This window comes from Nipponia nippon, unplaced genomic scaffold (assembly GCF_047370975.1).
Source record: "Nipponia nippon isolate SJK-2023a ecotype South Korea unplaced genomic scaffold, ASM4737097v1 scaffold_2, whole genome shotgun sequence".
Lineage (NCBI taxonomy): Eukaryota > Metazoa > Chordata > Aves > Pelecaniformes > Threskiornithidae > Nipponia > Nipponia nippon.
Genome location: NW_028262336.1, coordinates 115516168 through 115537039, shown reverse-complemented (window position 1 = coordinate 115537039; position 20872 = coordinate 115516168). Strand labels below are relative to the sequence as shown.

The 20872-nt window shown below is 41.5% G+C and overlaps 1 protein-coding gene across 3 annotated transcripts in view; it reads right to left on the bottom strand.

Annotated features, from left to right (window-relative positions):
- The window catches only part of PDGFD (platelet derived growth factor D), a 147511-nt gene that overhangs the window by 51175 nt on the left and 75464 nt on the right, over positions 1-20872 (bottom strand). For 2 of the 3 annotated variants that reach the window (XM_009476846.2, XM_087758990.1), the window contains exons 2-3: positions 11025-11229; positions 6832-7012 (exon numbers count right to left, since the gene is read on the bottom strand). In XM_009476846.2, the coding sequence (XP_009475121.1) occupies positions 6832-7012; positions 11025-11229 (386 nt within the window). The remainder of the gene's footprint in view (positions 1-6831; positions 7013-11024; positions 11230-20872) is intronic. The other variant, XM_087758989.1, reaches the window with a different exon arrangement.

Sequence of the window (20872 nt, the reverse complement as noted above, 5' to 3'; positions counted from 1 at the left end):
TGTGTGCTTGCCCTACCCACAATTACCTTTATTTCTGAACTTGGAGTACACGTAACTATCCTCCCTTGCCTTTGCTGCTGCTGCTGTTTCATTGCCATTCCTGGATGATCCCATATCAGTCCTTCCCTCTAGTACTTGTAGCATTCTCTGATGCCAAGCTGGTAGGTGATTCCCTTTCTCCCTGAAACCTACTTTTGTTCATCACTCTCTTATCAGTATCGTCTCTGACTTACAAATGGCTTTAGAAATTAGGACACAGGACAGGGAGACTCCTAATGAAATTTAAAATTCAGAGAGTCTCATAGTAGAAGGATTGGGACCAATCCTTGTGTCTGGGACAATAGCAGTAAACATGGAAGGGGCATCAGACCTTCAGAAGATACCTGCCAAGAGAAGTACTACATTAGACCACAGTCTAGAGAAAACCGGGAGAAGATGCAGTCTGGGACAATTGACCGTCAAGTGTTGGGCCATGTCAGGTCATAGCTTTGGCCACAGGCCCCAGGCTCCCTCTGACTCAAACACTGCATTCAGCTGGTAGGTCACAGGCCTGAAAACCTGCAGGGTTTTCCATGAGAGGAGATGGCACAGGCAAGACTTAGGAGGTAGGCAGTAAAGGTCTGGGGTTCTGGAAGGTGTGATAGGAGGTTGGAGGGAGAAATAGCTCTTGGTTAGATGCAAATGTTGGAATGAATCTTTTAATGAGGAACATCAGCTGCCCCTGGAGCAGTCAATGCTGCCTGTGAATCTGCTTGTTCAGACGTGCCTTCTAGACCAAGGAACAACAGCTTCCTTATTGCTGAGCTATCTGACCCCCAGTTTTGCTTCTTTCATATCCTTCACTATCTTTTGTTCTGCTCTGAGTGCTGGGAGAACTGGAAAGTTCCTGCCTACCACACTGTTTGGCTTGTCTACCACGCCATGTTCATTTCTTCATCAAACCCTGAAGGACAGAATAGGTCTGTGAAATGAATTAAGCAGCAGATCAAGGCTTGCTGGACTCTCAGGAATCTTCATTAAATGGAAAGCATTGCTTCTCCCCATATAAAATTACTCTGAGCTGCTCCATGTCTCAAGATGCACTGACGCACAATCTCTCTTTTTAACATGCTGTCATTTTATGTTGCTTTTTAAAACTTTATAACACCTTCCAGAGTAAAAAGAAAAATGTGCATAGATACTATCTTAAATCCTCTGCTTATGTAAAGTTGGGGAAGGAATATTAAAGATTTTGAGCAAGTTTTATCTAATTAGAAAGGACTTAATTACTTCTCTCCTGAAAGATGAGCCTCTGGCTGATAATTTTATGAGGATGGTATGCCTTGAGCAAAACCACAGAAAATAGTTTTCTGCCAGAACTTAAGAAAATGGAAGTTTCATCATATAGATTGTTACAAGTTTTGCACATGGGTAGTACTTATAAAAAATCTTTGCTGTCTAGCATAGACAGGCAATCAAAACTGAAATTAGAGAAAGAGTAGCAGAAGAACAACTGATAAAGCGTCCGCATGTGAGTTCTTGCTTCTTCATTGCGAGATCTGTTTCATGTTCAACCACTTTATTAATCAAGATGTTCCCCCCCCCATTCCTCTCCTTCTGTACCCCCAGCAATTTACTGGGATTCCTTCTGCGGATTATCTAAAAGCAGGGAAGGTATTCATGCACCATTATCACGCCTGTTGTCACATGAGATATATTATATGGGTTTTCAGGCTGAATATTTTGTCTTGGAGACAGAAATGAAATGTCTACTCTGTGAAAGAAGTGACAAGCTAAAACAGAAGCACAGCAACAAAGACTCATGCAGCTCCTGGGCTGGATTCAGTTCTGTGGCCAGTGATAAAGAATTAATCATCCTTTATGGTCTTTATGGATCTGTATTCACACTAGTGGTTGAATCTTTTTGCAATCATGTTAACTCTTACACGGAAGCTTATTCATTGACTTATTTAAAAAAACCTGCAGCCTGGTGCTGCATTACTTGCGCAGACAAATCTGCTGAAATACAGGGAGCCAGTCGCTTAATTCAATGATGGTCTGTGAGTACAAGTATCAGGACCAGGTTCTTATTCTGTCTATTTTCACTTTCTGATTGTGCTTTGAATTTCTGCTGTTTTCTTGTGAGGCTGACAGACAAGTATCAAAGAGTTTAAGTCTAGTATTTGAACTAACTTTGACTGGTCAACATTTTTTGCATGGCCAAGTAATTAAATTTTATTAGACTGCCTGTGGTGTCTTTCCCCACTTTGTGACCAATGTTCTTTTTTTGATGATATGAGTGGTGGTGACCTATAGCCTGGATGTTTAGCAGAAAGCTAGTTCTCTGTAAAATTCCACATGATGGATCAAAACCCAAAGTTCCCCCCCGCCCAAACCATTGATTTCTTTACAGCTCCTTCATTCAAGAAATGTCATTTCAAACAAGCAAAAATTACTCATGATCTAACACACTGATATACATTTTGACACATAAGTTTATCCTGGGACAAATGCACTTATGTTCTCCTGTTTAGCACCACAAGTCCACCATTGTTGGTTTACAATTCCCAAAGTAAAGACTGCTCTTAATGCCATGTGATGTTTTCTAGACATGAATTATATTAAAAAGAAAAGAAAGGTAAAAGCTCATATATATTTTTATATATGTAAAAAGATGTATATGTAAATATTATTTTTAACCTTACATCTTTATATATATGCATGTTTGTGCATATAGATGTACATATGCTCTAAGCTTTCTTGAAGCCCATGTTTCCAATAATGATTTTAGTCAAAGTTCCCAAATATGGATTTCATTTAGGATTAATGAAACAATTAGTAAGGCAATAACAATTTACTGTTATAACCATAAAACAAATATGTACCTTTTGTAATAAACTTAAAATAGTGGTTTTAATTAGCAAATGGAATTCAATATTTTCTAGTCGTTGCATTAAAATGAAAGTAGATGCAGGGTTGGGAATTTTAATTCAAAACATTCACCTTTATTGCTGGAACGTGTTCCTGAACAAGTTCCTAGATTATTTTAGTAAATGTCCATGCTAATGTACTTGTAAAATGCGGGGCCCAAACTTGTTAACATTCCCTTCTCAAATTAGGACATCAGAAAAATTTCACTTCAGAAGGAAAAAGGGGATTGTATAAAATTACTTCAATCAAGCAAAGATTATTTCCATGTGTAACAGTGTAACTTAATTTACATTCCTACATCTCAAAATAATTGATGCAGTATTTTTAGTAATTACTGAATACTTACTTGCTACATGCAAGATCCCTCAGTTGAGGTAACTGCACTGCAAGCAGTGGTGGAACGAAATCTTACATTTGTGGCAATATGGACTATTCACATCACCTGCTTTAAGGTGTGCAACCCAGGGGCCTCTCTCCTGACAGTGCCTATCTATCTCCCCTCCCTTGTGTAAGTAACCTAAGATGACTTATCTTCCTCTGTACCACATATTTCTACAGTGTTTGTTGCGAAACACTGTGTCCTTAGAGTAAGAAATTATATAATGCATGAGAAAAAAAGACTAGAATACCTCAGTGCCTTCTATACTGCAAATTAAAGTTTCTAAAGCAACTCAATCAAGAAAAGTAAAAAAGAATAAAAGAGTTTGAGAAATCAGCACTTGAAGTGATAATGGCAGGGAGGAATTTCAAAGAAATTTGCAGCTAAGTGAGGCTCATGCCTAATATCTATCCAGGGCTTGCTCCAGACCATTTTTGCTCTAGCTCTGTGAAGCTTGAAGGAAAAGACAATTTTTAAAGAGGTTCGAGGGAGACATTTGTTTGTGTGGCTACTCAGGCTAAGCCAACAGTCTGCACAGCTACAACTGGGAGCTTTGAGTGTGAAGTGTCCATAGACACCAGCCACCAACTGCACATGCCTGCCTACTTCTGCACCGTCACAGACAGCACAGAGTAGGAATGATTTTTTCCAGCCACGTTAGGACACTTTTGACTCTTATTCAACTTGGGTAAGTGCTGGGGCACACTCAAGTCACTAATAAGCTCTTGGAGTCAGCTCCACCCTGGAGCACCCTCAGGGAGTCCTGTGGCTTCAGGGGGAAAGAGCGGATCAAGGACACGCAACAAGCAGCAACATGTTGGCTCTGCCCCTTCCCTCCAAAACCACCCTCACTGCTCCCTCTCCAGCCTTCCTAGTCCCTCAGACCCACAGAAGGGAGGGCAGAGGCAGAGGTGCCAAGAGGCAGAGGACGCGGGGAGAGGAGGAGGAAGAGGAAGAAGGTGGAGGGAGCCAGCCTTGGCAAGCAAAGGTTGCTAAATGCTGTGCTCAGATGCTCAGACTTTATTTCACAGATCTGCTCCCTTGCCCATTGTCCCTTATCTTACATTGGGACAGTTAATTACTCCCACACATCCGTATGGCTTTCAACTTTGTCCTGTTGAAGATCCTTGTATTTTTTTTCGGTTTAATTTTCCAGAGTCACCTTGAATTCTAATCCCACCACCCTGAGTGACTGAGCCCCTTCATCTTACATGGGTAGCTTACTTTGCATGCCTTGTTTTACAAGGGCAAACATGATTTTCATGGATACAAGTCTAATTTATGTCTTCTTAGAAAAATAATCCCTTTTTGTTTCTCTAAATGGTACTGAAATGTAAATTTAATGCAAAACCACAAGTACATGAAGATAATGAAGTATGTTTCTGCTAAGCTCTGTGGTGCCTCATTTGTGCCTCATGCAGAGTGCTGAACTAAGTAAAAACTTGATCTGCATCAAATGAAGTGAACTTAACTGACTTCGTTGAAGATTCATAAATTAGAAGGCCAGAGAGCAAGGCTGCGAGGCTGTTTGGCTGCCTGCATAACAGGGAGATATTCACCCAGCTGTTCTGGCACCACGCTCAGGAGATGCAGCTGATCAATAAACTCAAGGGAGTTCTCCAAATCACTTTCTTCAATTTTCTCTGGAAAATTATCAGAGTCTGGTATACAAATAAACAACTGCCATGCAGATCCAAACTCCAAATATAAGAAAAAAAAAAAGGGAGTTAAAGATTTGCACATATCTTGTGCATCATTTTCCAAGAAAGCCCCCAGAAGTAGCCTTGTCTTGGAGAAGGTTAAAAAGGAAAGAAAAAAAAGCAATGTAAAGGTCTTTCATTTCATCTGATACAAAATACCATATGTTTTTGCATGCTTCATTAACACTCCTTGGTTTGCCGCCTAGAAACGCACAATGAGTTCAACCTTCAGGGGTCAGCAGTGCTCAGCATATCTATTAACTGAGCTGTAAGCGACTGTGGGGACTATCGAGTAAGGGCTGACTCTGCTGAATATTAATCCTGCAGTTTTAGGTTGGATGGTTTGGAATCTGAAGACCAGCTAAGTACATATCATCCCCCATCTTGCAAATGCCACTAATCACCTGTACAGTTCTCTTCTCAGAAATAAAATAGTATTTCATTCAGAGGGTGCACTTGGAGAGTATTCTTCTGAATAGATTTGCTAGACTGTAAAATTTGCTGTTTACTCATAGTTTTGACATTAGATAAATACAGTAGCCTTTTTTTGAGCTTTCTAGTGCAGAGAGTTCTGTGCTTGGAGTGATAACATTCATTTTTGGAAAGCCTAATATTATCAGACTAGCTGTATGTGGTCTGGAATAAAGCTTGCTAAATGCGGCAGAGATTTTGTGGCTGCACTGAAATACAAGCAGTGTAAAGAGACACTGCTTCACTGTCTCATTTTTATGCCCAGTGGTCTTTCAGACTGTTCTGCCTAAATTTTAGTTTTAGTAGATTACCTTCAAATTCGAGTAAATTAGAGCTCAGGATTTACTCACAGTGTAATGCCTTACTCCACTAGAAGCCTAACAATTTAAATGCAAGTGAGCACAATCTCTATAGCTTTAGAGTTGTCTTGACAATGTCCTGTTTATGGACTCTTTTTAGCATACCTAGGCATACATGCATGCAAAGCCGAGAGGTTGAAGTGAAATGACTCAAACAGTGGATCTCTCCTGTTACACCATTAACATTATTGCTATTCCAGACTTTCTTATTCTTGTTAAATAACAGTGGATTTAATAAAAAGGGAATAAGAAGTGTGATGAATATGAAAATGTAATGATGACAGTATAATAAATTAATGCTTACCATTTCCTGAGTGTTTGCAAAATCTGCCTCTTTCAAGCTACACTGCACCAAAAGCATTATAATATTAATCAGGACAATACAAAAGAATACATATTTGTATCAAAATCTACTTAGAGTAATGAGCATTCCTGCTCCCTAAAGACAAAACCAAAATAAAAAAAGAGGAGATTTTCATCTCATTGAAACAGCACCTGATACACTGCTAATGCCACTGCATATACAAAGATGCATGTATATACGTGGTTAAAAATACAGCCTGAGCCTTAGCACATTGTCTTGCATGTAGCATTTTACTGCATGTAGATTAACTACTCTGCATCTAACTCAGAATCACAGCCATAACCCCTCAAGGTATTTTTATTTGACCTCAAATGAACATAAAAAAGGAGTTCATAGAGCAGCCATTTCTTTGCTATTTCTACAGCATCTGTCAAGGCACTGGCAGTGCAGCCTCAGTGCAGAAAGTGTTAGTGCTTCTGAAACATGCTATTAGTGTAAATCTTGGCCTGGACTTGACTTTATTTTATATTTAATGATGGGATTTCAAAAATACTTTGATCTGTACGAATGTAGTTGCTGGAATTAAAATACTTTCAGTCAATTAGTGTTTTGATCCAATGCAGTTAGCTACACCATCCAGTCTTCAAGTACTGATGCCCTTTTGCACTACAATCTGCCTCTCACCCATGACACAGCTAGGTGACTTACCACAAGGGAGTAACAAATCTTGAATCCAGGTTTAGCCACAAAGTAGTCATCGGATTTGAAGGTTATCTTTATCTGATTTGTTCTTGATGTTATTCTTGGAGGTACTTCCTTGTGTCCACACCACCGTCCTCGTATAACCGTGCTGGTCTCTGATACGTCTTCTACTTCCACAAAGTCATACCTGGGAACCAGTTTGAAGGATTAGTTCTTGCTAACTCTGGTTACAGAAGATGGTTGCAAATAGACAGGAGCACAGCTGGAGACACAAAGACAACTGTCCCCCATTCTCCACTGCAAAACATCAGACTAAGTATTGCAAATGCTGGACGTCCTCATGTAGCACAAAATACACTAAGCTGCAAGCTACTGCCTGAGTGCTGAAACAGCTGATTTTTGGGCTCCTGGAACATGACAGATAGTATTTTCTACCATGTTAAAATAGTAATGAGGCACTTGCCTGTGCTTAGTACACAGTAAACATACGCATTGCATTTCATGTGGTAGATAAATAATTTAGAGACCTGATAAAATATTGTTTAAGGCAGGCAGCCCAAGCTGAGCAGCTGCAAGCCCTTGTGCACTTTCTGGTGGTCTCCCAACTCCTTGCAGCAGCAGCCACCGGCTCCCACCTGCTGTGCCTGTCGGAGGGCTGGAGCTGGGCTGCTGCTGTGCCAGGAGCAAAGGGAGATGCTGGAGGGACACAGGGCAGTGCATGCTGCTGAAAGGTGCTTTTTAGGACCTTCTTTGTAGGAGGCATGGTGCTCCTGCTAGATAATTTGGAAAGACTCGTTTCAAGCTTTCAAGCAGAAAAGGGCAGGCTGGCACTCTGCGTGCTGCGGCAGGGACTCCTCCACTCTCCGCCTGGGTGCTGTCACCAGGGGAAAAGCAACAGCACGTCTTGCCCTGTGCAAGGTCACACCTTGGCCAGGCACCTGTGCCACAGCCCAAGAGCTCTGCCAGGAGCAGCAGACACTACACCCCAGGGACGAGAGGACACAGTGACAGCACTCACTGCCACAGCCTGTGTATTTGCTGGCTTGGGTCATTTATTGAGTTCATTTCTTGAGCCGGAGAACAAGGAAGGCAGAGAATAAAGTCCTGATCTCACTATGTCTATGACAAGAAGTCCCTCGATATCTGTGGAGGCAGAATTAGGCCCCACAAATTGCGGTCGGCAAGGGAGAGGTGATGACAAGAGGGGCAGGTTGAGCGCAGGCAACAAGAGATGGGGAGAGCTGCCAACCCTACAGTACAGTTAAGCCCTAAAACTTTAGAGGTCTTTTATTACGTTTTTATTATCAAAGCATATGCTCCCTCCAAAGAGAGAGTTTAAGACTGTTAACCGATTCTTACTAGAAATGTGCTGCTCCCCACCCCTGGGTCTGTGGGCCAGGCATCCACCTCCCTACCCAGTTGTGGGAGCTGAATAGCTCTGTAAATAACAGACCTCCTTTTCTTTTTCTGCTGAGAGCCCATGTGAAAAAAACACAAGTACTATGTGGCTTGAGAATATCAGCACTGCTGCTTTTATATTCACCAACCCCAAATTGCACAGAACAGAAAATAACAGATTCACCATAACCAAATCACTTAAATCTGCCCAAACTCTGCTGAAACTTACATTTTTTTGTAACACTACAAAGTTTAGTTCCAGACAGAGGTAAACTTGTCTCAGGCTCTCTCCACCGGCCTCTGCTCCCACTCCCTCATGGTGATGGATGTGGTACCCAGGCAGAGCTCCCCACTGCCCAGACAAGCATCCACCACTGCCCCCGGGGCAGCACAACAGCCAGTGATCGCTTATCGTAACACGAGGGGTTGCAGGGTTTTCAGCATAAGATGACCTTGTAGGCGTTGGTGAAAATTGCCCTGACCGGCCTCTACTTTTTGAGGCTGGGAGCCAGACTAACTGCTGGCAAAAACGGGGCAAATCCACGGGCTTTCAGGGATTATTTCTGCTTTCAGCAGCAGAGGCTTTGGTGCAACAATCATGGAAGTAGGTGCAATTTCAGTTGTTTCTGTGCATTCAAAGAGCTGGGTAATTTAATTGCTCTTCAGAATCATCTCTTATCAAGTGCCTGTGGAAATGCTAATGGCACTTCTAGAAAATTCTGTAAATCCTTGAATATTTCCCCTTCTTCTGAAACAGCACTGATAAAGTATACCTTTTCATTCCTCAGCCTGAATGAATTTCAATCAGTTCAGTCTTAATTGTATGTAAATTACAATAATTAGCATTATTGAAAAATTGAAAGAAAACACTAGAAAGTTTCTGGGAAAAAAGCATAAGGTCAAAAGCAAGTACAAAAGGAAGGTAAGGTGCAGAGGTCCTGAATTACTTGTCCAATACATACAGCATTCAAGCACATGCTCAGCTCTCAGCATTCATTTCAATTAAAACACGCCTAGCTGTCTCTCTAAAGCAGCACGGCAGGGATCGCCAGGGACTAAAGTTGCAGAAAGGACCTAGTTTTGAAAAACATATTGAGCAGTAGCAAAAAATCTAACTATGCACACAGTACTTAACAGGCTTAAAGCCATCATGAGCTGTCTGCCCGAGGAATTCCTCACTCTGGAAGTAATACTACGCAAATAAAGGTCTTCCAGGAACGCCAGGGAAAGCTTTATTGCAGAAAAGAATGTGATATTTCTCCAGCTTCTATAGACACTATGGATGATGGAAGGTCTTTGCTTCTCTTTGCATCCTAAACTATCTGCTTTGGAAAAAGCAGGCAGACTGTCTTCCAAGACAGTCCAAACCCATAATGCCGGTAACAGCTTGACTTCCCCTCACCGTGCCACCACCTTTAATGGCTCTTGACAGAGAATACTTAATCTATTTTTCCACAGTAAATTAGCCCTCTGTTTCAAAGTTGCAATGCTTTAAGGTCAGCCACAGTTTATCCACTGTAAATATTAACAGGCTGCTTCTGTATGCATTAGGCTCTCAATCTGGGAAAGTGTTTGCGGTGCTGGGAGGTAACCGTCGTTACTGACTGCTGCTGATCTCGGACCAACAGCACCAGAGCAGAGCAGCAGCTGCCAAGACCATCAAGGCGCAAGGAAGGAGAGCCAGTTTCAGGCTTCATTCTTTTATTACTAAAGGGAAAGCAAATGGTTCTTTCTGTTGGTAACGTAGAAAATTAACAAAGCAAAACAAGAAAAAAAAATCCACCCTGTAAAACCCCGCAGAGCTGCCAAACCTTATAACGGCAAATTAATTGACAAAGAAGATAAGATAAGCAGAGGCTGGGTGTGCAGAAATCCTAACAACCCACTTCTCTGCATAGATAAGGCATAAGTAACGACATGATCAGGCAGAGAGCTGGAAACTGAGACTTGAGCATTTTATGTAAGTAGCATCACAGCAATCTGCCTTTCACAGTGCACAGGAATCCTCAGCCTGCTCTCTCCCACAGAACAGATAGCTGAATAAAAGAAATCTAAACAGAAAACTCCATGGATTTATGCTGTTTAGTGAACATTGGCAAGATTCACTTCTGTGCTCTGCTAATGCAAAGCAGTTTATCCACCCGGGTTAATCAGCCAGATCAACTGAGCTTATGGTCACCTTTGCTTAAAAGGGGAAACCAAAGCAACCGGGATATGGTACAGTATACTTTATTAGATATATCAGTATGCAGAGTACACTGATGTTGGTGGACCTATATTTAAAGGTTTTAAAAGAAACTGTACCAGTGAAGAGTAACAACAAAGACAAACAAATAATTTGAAGAACATATAGTTATATTTTTCAATGCATTTTTATCTGTCCCTCACACCCCAATATAAGCACATACCTACTCACTCACACCTCCCAGAGCCTTCCACCTACTGAAAAAGATGTTTTTTGCCTGGCTGAAACATGACAGAGGTGACAGAGGACAAAATCCTATTAAAGTGCCTGAGTTGTTAGGCAGCTGGATTTGAGCATACAAGTGCCTTGTGCTTAAAATACTATAGAAGGACTAAAACCTGCCAAAACTGCTCCAAGTCCAGGACAGCTCAGTTTATTTATAAACACAAAGACCAGTTTGGGTTGGAAGGGACCCTTGGAGGTCTGTCCTCCAAGCAGGGCCATCCTAGACCTGGCCAGAGATACCCAGGTTTTGGTTTGCAGTCTCATGCCAGTGGCTTCTTAAGCTCGAAAGTGGTATTAAGGAGCCCTTTGCAAACTTCCACTCACCACTCACCTGCAGATATCATTTTCAGGCTCCTCCAGTCCAAACTGATTATCAAAAGCCAGCTGGATCCTGGTGCTCTCCGGGGAGTGGAGCCGCCATGTCAGCAGGAGGTTCCTGGGGTAACTGCTGGGGAAGCGAGGACTGTGGATGCAGCCGTTCCCTGCCACGCTGATGGTCTCTTCTTTTCGGTACAAGTCTGTGAGGTGATTGCTCTCTGTTAGTAGCCACAACTTGTAGAAATTAGTATGTTGTTCCAGTTACAGGAAGGCAAAAAACACAACAGTTTATAACACAGCAGAAATTATTTGCATTTAAAATCTGTAAAAAGTTGGGTCTAGGAGCAGTTATTATTAAATAGGAAGTACAGTGTGTATTTTCTCTTAATTCCACCCCTGTAAACAATAAAAACAACAGTACTCAACTATATAGAGTCTTTATTTTATGATAAATATATCATTACTTTTACACTGATATTGATTATATAATTTCCTTCTCACCATTTTGGTTTTAAAACAGAATTTAAACTTTAATAAAAGCTGCAAGCTTGAGAACAATGAAGTGAGACAGAGTGAAGTAAAAAGGTAAACAGCCCTGCTTCCCAAATTTGGTGCTCTAGGGAGAGAGGCCCTCTGAACAAAAGCGGCAATAAAAGGCTGCAGGAGAGTGCCTGCGAGTGAGTCTAAGTTTGTTTACTGTTCTTAAGTTTCCTCCCAGAAACATGTGTTAGGTCACATTTTGATTTTATTTATATGCTGTGAATCATTTACTGTCAATGGATCATTAACACAAATAGCTACTCCACGCTTACACCGACGTAACTGAAGTAAAAAACTGTCCCACCAACCATCTTATTGAGTAACTTCCAAGACAAATAGCCAAGTCTTTACTTAATTAAAACTCCACAACTTCTGCCTGAGCAAATACTCAATTGTTCCTAAAGTTTACTTACACTGAGGTAAAGCCTTAGCTGCTGTAAATCCCTCGCTCCAAGCATAACAGGAACTGTGGCAAGACCCAGCTCTCTAAAAGTCAAAATGTCTTCTCAGTTGCACCAGGCACTTGCATTTTCCAGCTGTTACTGATACTGGAACTGGCTCCCAGCACCAAAGAACTGCAAACAACTATTTTCTTGTGCATTGACAACTTCAGTGTGGTGAATTTTCGAGGATCAGAAGGCTTCAAGGTAACATGCAGATCACGGCAGGGTTCAGTTCTCAGTTAAGACTCTCAGATCTGAGCCTCCACCCGTGAGACAGCTATCCGTGTTCCCCATGTGCTGTGTGGGGATCTAGGCCTCAGTGCAGTTACTCACAGCGAGATTTCTAACACCATTTAAGACATAGGACGGTCTCCTGCCTGGCCTCCACCAGGACAGGGAGGTCCAGCGGCACATCCAGCAGCCCCCTGCAGAAGTCCCATGGAAGCTGTGCTGTCTCGTGGAGCCACCTGTGCGTGGGCAAGCTGAGCCCCTTCTCAACATAGCTAGTGGGAGCTACACCTGGACAGGTCCCGAGTCAGGCACCCAACTGCATTGACCAAATTTCTACTTACTACAGGAACTTAGACACTTGCTTTCATGTAAACACCTGAACTCCGGTGTCCTGATCTTAAACTGAACATCACCCCCAGTAGCCTGCTGATTGTCAGGTCAACCTCCAGTTCCACTACAAGCAATAGAAATATAAAACTGGTGTCTTCTCCTGAATTTGGCTACTGAGGAAGAGCAAATGGGGGGAAAATGTCTCCCACCAAGCCACTCTATGAATGTTAGAAATACAAAACCAAAGTAAGCAACCAGCCATAGCCGTCTGTCGCACACAGTAATCAAAGTTTTCTCTCTTAAAATAAAATCTAAAGTTTGACTCAAGCTTTCAAAGCTCTTTATATAAAGAAATATATTTGTTTCATAAATGCTCATGGAAAACAGGAACCCAGAGAAATGGTACAAACTTCATGGTAAGTACATCTATTTTTCAGGCTGCTTTTCACTGGTTTCTGGCTGTAAATACCTTCTGCACATAGCTGTAAGCAAAGCGTTGTTGTGTGTCAACAGTTCATTGTACCCTTCTGACAGGGTAATAATTCTAGCTTCCAAACAACCTGAAACTTTGAAGATAAAAGTCTGGGTTTCCTGTAAAAACTATCTCCAAAATCTGCTTGTGACATCTTTCTAAGGTGCTTTCATTCAAGATGAAATGTTCTCACACCCTGAGCAACCCTTTCTAAGCAAATACAGCCCTGACTCCATAGCCCACAAAGTGCAGAACTAGCCAGTTTTGGTTTATTCTGTTCTGTTTTGACTGAACAATTTGCACTGGAAAAGTGACAATTCAGTGAAAATACAGATGACCCACTTGTCAGTTTTGTTGCAATTTTCATCAGGAACATCTGCACTCAAGTCTGTTTTCTATTTTATTTTATTCTAATTAATTTTTTTCTGGGGAAAAAAAAATAAAGACACCTCTGGTTTTTTTCCCATAATCTGGAATGAAACAAAATGTCCAGCCAACACTACTGAGTTCCTACTGCTGAGGACCTTTGCACTCTGAGAACACCCAGTACACCCAAGAGGACAAAGTATTTCACAGGACTATGTCCAAAATGTCCGAGAAAAGGGATAAAAATAAAACAGTTTTGATGAAAGCAAATTCTCCACTTTTGAATGGAACAACCATTCCCTAAGTCAGAACAAAAGTTACTGCAGTAAAACATGGCAGAACTCATCCTATACCTGAGAGTACTTTGCTCTTCTTTCTTAGGCAGCAAACTCTTGCCATTTTCCCGCTATCAGCACGCATTTCACTGTGTGGTTCAGTGTGGTTCATGCTTCTGAGGGATAGGTTCACTTTTCCCAGCCATTCCTAGTACGGGCTTCACTCCGGAGTTGTCAGCCACTCAGATTAGAGTGCTAGTGACAGTATCTTTTAAATGTGCTCATATATATACTCCCAAACAAAAAATCTATGCACTTTACTCAGCACATCAGCTGAGAAAGTATGTTACCAGCTTTCTTGTACCCCAAGAAGATAGGCCCTGTCATGGCTTTTCGTTTAACTTAAACTCTGAATTCCACAGACTAGGGTGCTCTTCCAGCAAGTCAATCACAGCTGACCAAGATCAGTGCTGAAATATAATGGCTGACGTAGCTCTGCAGTATCCAAGTTGAACAAGTAAATGAAGAAGTAAAGCTGCACATGTTAAAAAGCTTAAAAATCAAAGCACAGTGACTTGTTATTTCTATTATGGTAAAGGCAGTAATTATAAAGTCATTACAGAGCAAAGGCTGGAGAGAAGCATGGAGAGACAATGCTCAGTATAGTAAAACAGGGGATATAAAAATATTACAGTATGAGATATGCCTTTTCCACAAAGGAAGAGAGTATGTTTGACAAGAATGGCCATAAATACTGTTTCTATAACTCACATGGGATGAAATGCAAAGCCACTCAGAGCCTTCACCTGGCACTGGAGTAGACTCTTCAGGAGCTCTGAAACAGCTTGATTCCCTCTTACCTCTCTCCCCACGCACTAAATTACAACCTGAAGCGGTGTAGCCAGGACTGGAACCAAAAGCATGAGAGCTTTCTAAGGGGATTTTCAGTGGGATTTTGCAGAGTTATCTGGTTTAGATAGACAAGGGAACACAGTCAACCCAAACTCGGTCTCTGGAGGCTGGCCCCTCGTAAATCATCAAGCGTCTGGGAAACAGCTTGAGGAGATGTGAGTAACTCCTGTACTTCTTGTAGCAACTAAGATGTGAGACTAAAATGACAAGACCTTTCCAAGCAGACAAGCATTGTCCTCATCAGATACACGGGGGAAACTCGTGGAAACCAGACACTGGCTATGGAGAAAGTCAGGAAAAAAAACACTTGAGAAAGGATGTAGGCAAAGGAAAAGGCAGTGCCTCTTTCAAGGCACTGAACTGTCCCATGCTGCAATGCAATACAATGCAGTATTATAGTGTCCTGAATGTCACATACTAACTGTATTCCATAACGCTTTATGGGAGTAAATAGAAGACGACAGTGAGTAATACACTGCCTGTCACCTTTACTAAAAAGCATATAAAATCATTTCACAATGAATAAAAGTAGGTGTTAAGTCATAAGGCAAAAAGGCCATTTAAGCAATACACAGAAGGAGGATATTCTAGACGGCAGGAGCTACAAAGACATCCTTGCGCTGGGGTAGGGACACTATCTCCTAAGGAAGATGAGTGGGCAGGAAGCTGGGAGACATCCTTCGCAGTGAGGCAATTCCCTGCAGAGAGTCTGAACTGACTGGAAAGCAGCTTGCTCTATATTTTATTTATCTGAGCTAATCTCTCTTTTCTTTTCCTCTTAATTCTTTCCCAACCACTATTTTTAAACATAATGGTATACATGATAGTCCAGCTGTCCAAGTTAGTGGAGCTCCCATTTAAGTGCTCAGAGCAGCTGCATTTTCAGAAGTGCTTGCTTTCCTCCCCCTGCATGGAGAGCAGCTGGGTGTCAAACTGGGAACTGGGAAGTTCAGATCAATATTCAGAAAATTTTGCTTGTCTCAAGACTCCCCATCATGGGTGGCCAGTACATCCAATGCTTCTCCTTCCCAGCTTCTCCTAATGCCACACTGCATGTGCAGCAAGATTCAGAAACAGATTTCATCCTGCGTTTGCTCTGGATGCCTGTGTTTCATTGCAAGCTTTAGCAATGTATCGACACATTCTTGTTAAAGCTACTCTCAGTCATGACATACTTACTGCAGAAAGAAGTTCGCTTTTATTATCATCAGTCAACAGACAAAGAAGTCTGTCACTAAAATAAAAAAAAACAAAAACCACACATACCAAAAGGGAATTACTGCTTGCTAATAGCTAATTTGACATCTGTTCTTGGATAACCATTGACCAATGAGAGTCCATAAGTGTCAATTCCTTCAGAAAGAAAAAGAATTCAGAGAATGACCTTGGCTAAGGACCTAACCAATAATACGGAACATTCAGTTTCACTTTTCTAAGGTTTCTGGAGTTTTAGCCTCACTTCTTAAGGTGTTGTCCTGTGTATAAGTTTGCTTCTGTCTTTCTTCCCCTTGTAGATGTGGTTGGCCAACCTCAGCAACTTTGATACAGTGGTAGAGGCTGGAAAGATACCATATTCTGGCATGTTTTATGACAAGAAATATACCCTCTTAAATCCCATGGAGCGTAACCTCATGAGCTCATCCTCTGCTACAGCTGAGGAGAGAGTTGCTGGAAACCACGTGAAGTTCACTTTACCACTCATGAAACTATTTGTTATTTCAGGAAAGGACCTTGGGAGTTTGCACGTGGGAGTTTTCCACATACAACCCTCCTCCCTCATGGCTACTCTCGTTGAAACAAACACAGCAGTCAATGGTTTGCCACCAGTTTTTAAACAAACGAGATAACCTTCGGGGATAATAATAGCTCTTCAGTTCCTTCAGTTGAAAATTAGCCTGATCTAAATAGCTGAATCCACAGAGTGAGACATAAAGAACAGTAAAACATTTTTGAATCCAGGCCACAAATCAGTTCATCTCGGGGACAGGCATTGCAAGCAGGCTGTATTTATGGCAGCCTGTTCAGATATTCCTTGGCTTTATTTTATTCCCCCACCCTCCTGCAATGAGGAGAAACTTTATTTGTTATCCATAAAGTGTAAATCAGAGGAAAAGATGAAAGAGTTCATGGTTGAAATAGTGTATTCCATAGCTGGTCACAGCTTGTTGGGAAGACATAAAACTGTAAGGTCATTTACTTTGTTAAAAATGATTTTTTTTTAGTGAATGTAAACAATAAAATGAATCCTAGTCAGTAAACACAACATCACATTTCTGTTCTCTAATGAAGAAAATAATACTATATGGCAGTACTTGTCTTAGACATCTCTGTCATTTTAAGGACAGAAGCCTAACACACCTAGGTCAGCTCTGCTCCCACCACAATTCACCAGCAGTTCTCCAAGCAGGCAGGCCAAGGGAGGGAAAAGGTTGGGATTGCCAGTAATGAAACAGGAATAGCACAACCCTGGCCAGGCTAAAAATTGTGAATTGTCTCTTATGGAGGCACTAAGCTGAGATAACAGCCATTCTGGTATAAGGATGCATATGTAAGAGTATATTGGGACAGTGGATCCAGTTCAAAGCATTACTTCAGGTTGCTTTCAGCTTTATACAACTTCAATAGTCCTGTTTATTTCAAGAAGACTACAAACTAACTTATAGTTAAGCTCATACTTAAGGAGTTTGGTGGATCAAGACCCAAAAATGAGAGTAGCATTTTAACACCACCCTATGTGTTACTTGTCACGCAGCAACCAAGCAATTACGAAGTGGACCCAAACCCCACTGGAGTTGATGAAAGACTCTCAGTTTGGTTGTCTTGCCACTGAATTTCAAAGAAGAAGCTCCAGGTACCTGCTCCTTCTCTTATCAACAGGCCCTTTCTTTTTATCAGGAGCATGAAAGATACTCCAGGCGTCATCAGAGTTCAAAGCCAAAGCATGACCTGTTCTGTCACTGAATCAATATCAAAAGATGCTGTGTGCATGTTCAGCCAAATTCAGACCTCACGTGCACTCACTCAGCTCCCTCTGAATCCCTGAGCTGTGTGGAGATCTTTGCTAGAAGAATACGCTGTATATCTATATAGGATATATCAAAGCAATGAAAAATTGAGCTGTAGTTGAAAGAAGCAAAATTAGCCATTGCAGAATACCAATACAGATGGTATCAGAGAATGAAAAAACCCAGCCGTCAAATTCAATTCAGAGCCATCATCCATTTTATAACAGAACGGTCAGTAGTCTGCCTGTCCCTCTGTGCAGAGCAACCCCACAAGTCTTGGCATTACATAGTCAATCTACGGTCGAACAGGACCTCAGCAAAGACCACTCATGAGAATATTAAGTGGGCAATTGACAAGGAAGTCCAGGCATATAATTCATAGAGACAGCCTGTTACAATGCTTCTCACTATAATAAGCATTATTTTATTTGCATTTGATAATATTATTTGTACTGTGGAATGGTCACCATCATAACTGCATTTTGAATGTGGTACTAAGGAAACGGCCCTGAAATGAAGAACAAGCTGGACTGCATTTTGGTGGGATGAAGACTGTGACTCTCCTTTGTCCCCCTTTGGTGGGTGTCTTGCTCAGACTTCCGCAGATGAATACTGAGAAAACAATTCCTTACTTATTTTTATGGGGATATCAAACTCTGTGATGTTTGCTTTTTGCAGTGACTTGTATTACTTGCCTTTATTTGACTTCTTGATAGAGGTTTTGTTCTACACAAAAGAACATGCTGAATGTCTTACATTAAAGCAAAAGTGTCTATAGAAAAGTACCATATGTTAGGCCAACATATAAAAAAACTTTTGTTAACTGCTAGTTCTTTCATGGTTGGTAGTGTTGCAATGCATCTCTCTGTTGGACTCGTAAACCAACAGCAAACTGAATGTATTTTTCTCTTGAGATTCCATAATTAAGTATGAAAAAGGAAAATGTGTATATCAACAATGTGTAGCTCTAATGATGTGTGTGTGTGTAAGACTAATGCAAATAACCCCATGATCATGCGAACAAAACCACATAAAACCTTGAGAAACTGTGAGAAAAAACAAAGAGGAAAATGACTCTCCTGGTGCTGCAAAGAGCTTAAGTGAAACCTGGTAACTGAAGCAGAAGTTTGCAGTGAGCACCGGTACCTCCATGAGAAGGCTAGTAATAACAAACTTGTGTAATGCCTCGGACAAGATGATGCCAATTACAGACACAATTGCTACTAAGCATGAATATCAACACCGGACTTTAGCTCACATTGTTTTGCAAGGAACTAGCACATTGTGGACTTAGGCGCTCCACATTTTCCTGTTTAGGCAGTGGTTTCAAGTAAGCAGACCTTTGTGGGAAGCTTCCTTCAAATCCTCCTGGTACAATAAAAATATACTCCTTTTTCATTTTCCCTTCATTATTTTTCAAATTTTTATGACCAAGCAAGGACTTTTTGCCTCAGAAGTCTGGCACAGCTCAAGTCTTAAAAGAGAATTTGTTTTAAGATATTGTTTTAGAAACTGTTTCAGTCAAGCACTCCTAAGACTCAACAAGATGTGGAATTTCCTTAAAGAAAGAAAAAAGTCAGTAAAAGGAAAGAGAAAATTCAGGCAAAGGGGGAAAGGCTTCTCCTGTTAAACATATTGTAGCAGATAGATAGACAAGCAATTACTGAGTGCAAGGTCGTATGTTAGAATATTAGGCAGTAAAAGGAGAAGCTCCTTCAAAAGACAAATCAAGGCAATTTTCTCTTGTAACGTGAGCTTCCTTACCCTCTCTGTCAGTATTGAAGATCTGAAATCTGTGGAAGTGAGTGAAACGTCACTTCTTATAATGGAAAGTCTGGCAATAGAATTCTAGCAGACATCGTTTCCTTGGACTGAGTTTGCCATTGGCATGCTTTTAGTCTCTTAGGGTCCGTATATCAACTGATTGCACAAAGATAAAAGCTCATCAGAATATTTCAGTCCCTTTAAGGCAGGTGCGTTAAAGACCTAAGTACCCTAAATTTACCTAGATCTTTAAAAAAAAACAACAAACCATAGGCAGATCTCACTGTATTAAAATATGATTGTTGGTAGTCCTTTCCTTTTTCTGTAGTAGCCTAACAGCTAAACCTCTTCCAAGGAAACAGGAGCCTGTGAATAGGAGCCTGTGTTGTGATTCTTCTATTTGCTTGAGAGAATTCAGACCACTTCTGTCTCCTCTCAAGGGACGGATGGGTTCTGGATGCTGCTTCAAAGATGGGTTGTCCATTTTCCAAGAAATGGTTAGAGGTAAAATGCAGAAGCAGTTCTTGGAGCAGGGACCAGAACACAAGACTTAGCCACAAAGTAAATCCAGCAGCTTTTCCGCTTTCTACTATAAGGCATGCGGTCCTGGCTCTCTGACAGTTTAAACCAGAGCACACCACAGCTCCCTTTTTGTCCCCATGCTTCAGTTTTCTTCTGCTGGAAGCCACAGCACTGGGGCAAAGAGGGCAATAGACACTGAGGTCTTTTCCCAGCATGGAGGCAGAACACAAGCAGAGCCACAGGGACAGCTTTCCATCATTTAGAAAAAAACCCTGTCTTGAGAAACAACATTTCCCCAGTCCAGAAAGCGATTTAAGTTGTACATACTGAAGGTATTGAGTATTTTAAATGCAGAGGATCTTTCCTGTAAGTGCTTAGGATTTTCTCTGGAGGTTTGGCATCAGAACGCTGCAGAGATGTCATATGGACAGATACTGCAATTTAGCAACGTTTCCAGGCACATTCATAAAATTCTTGGCTGTGGCCTTCTTTTGCTGTTATGATCTTGCACCAAAAGATCATCTAGAGATTTCCTTAGTCCTGCACCAAAGAACGAAACTACATGTTGTGAAAGAGCAGATCTCATTCACTGCCAATATATATCGGGACCAGTGGCTGGGAAGATGATGCTGGTGTACATCAGCACAGCCCATAAGGTCAGGAGCTGCTGTGCCACATGCAGCAACAATCTCTCACACCAGCACAGCCACATCCTGATCACTGTAAGCTGAAACCAAAATTGGAAACGGAGTTGGCTCCAAAGGCTCGATTTATACATCCCAGCTTCCCAAGTCCTTTCTGGAAAAACAGCTGTTTGGCTGGTTACCAAGAGGAAGTGATTGGAAACATTCCTTCTAGGCTGTGTGGGGGTGTTTGACAAAAAAAGAAGAGCCTAAGGAGTTGTGGAGCTAAGCTACCATTCAGGCTCAACTCGTACTGCTGCCCCATGCAGTCCCTGCTGCAGCCATCCCACCTGCACTCAGCCCCAGCGGTGCAGGCCT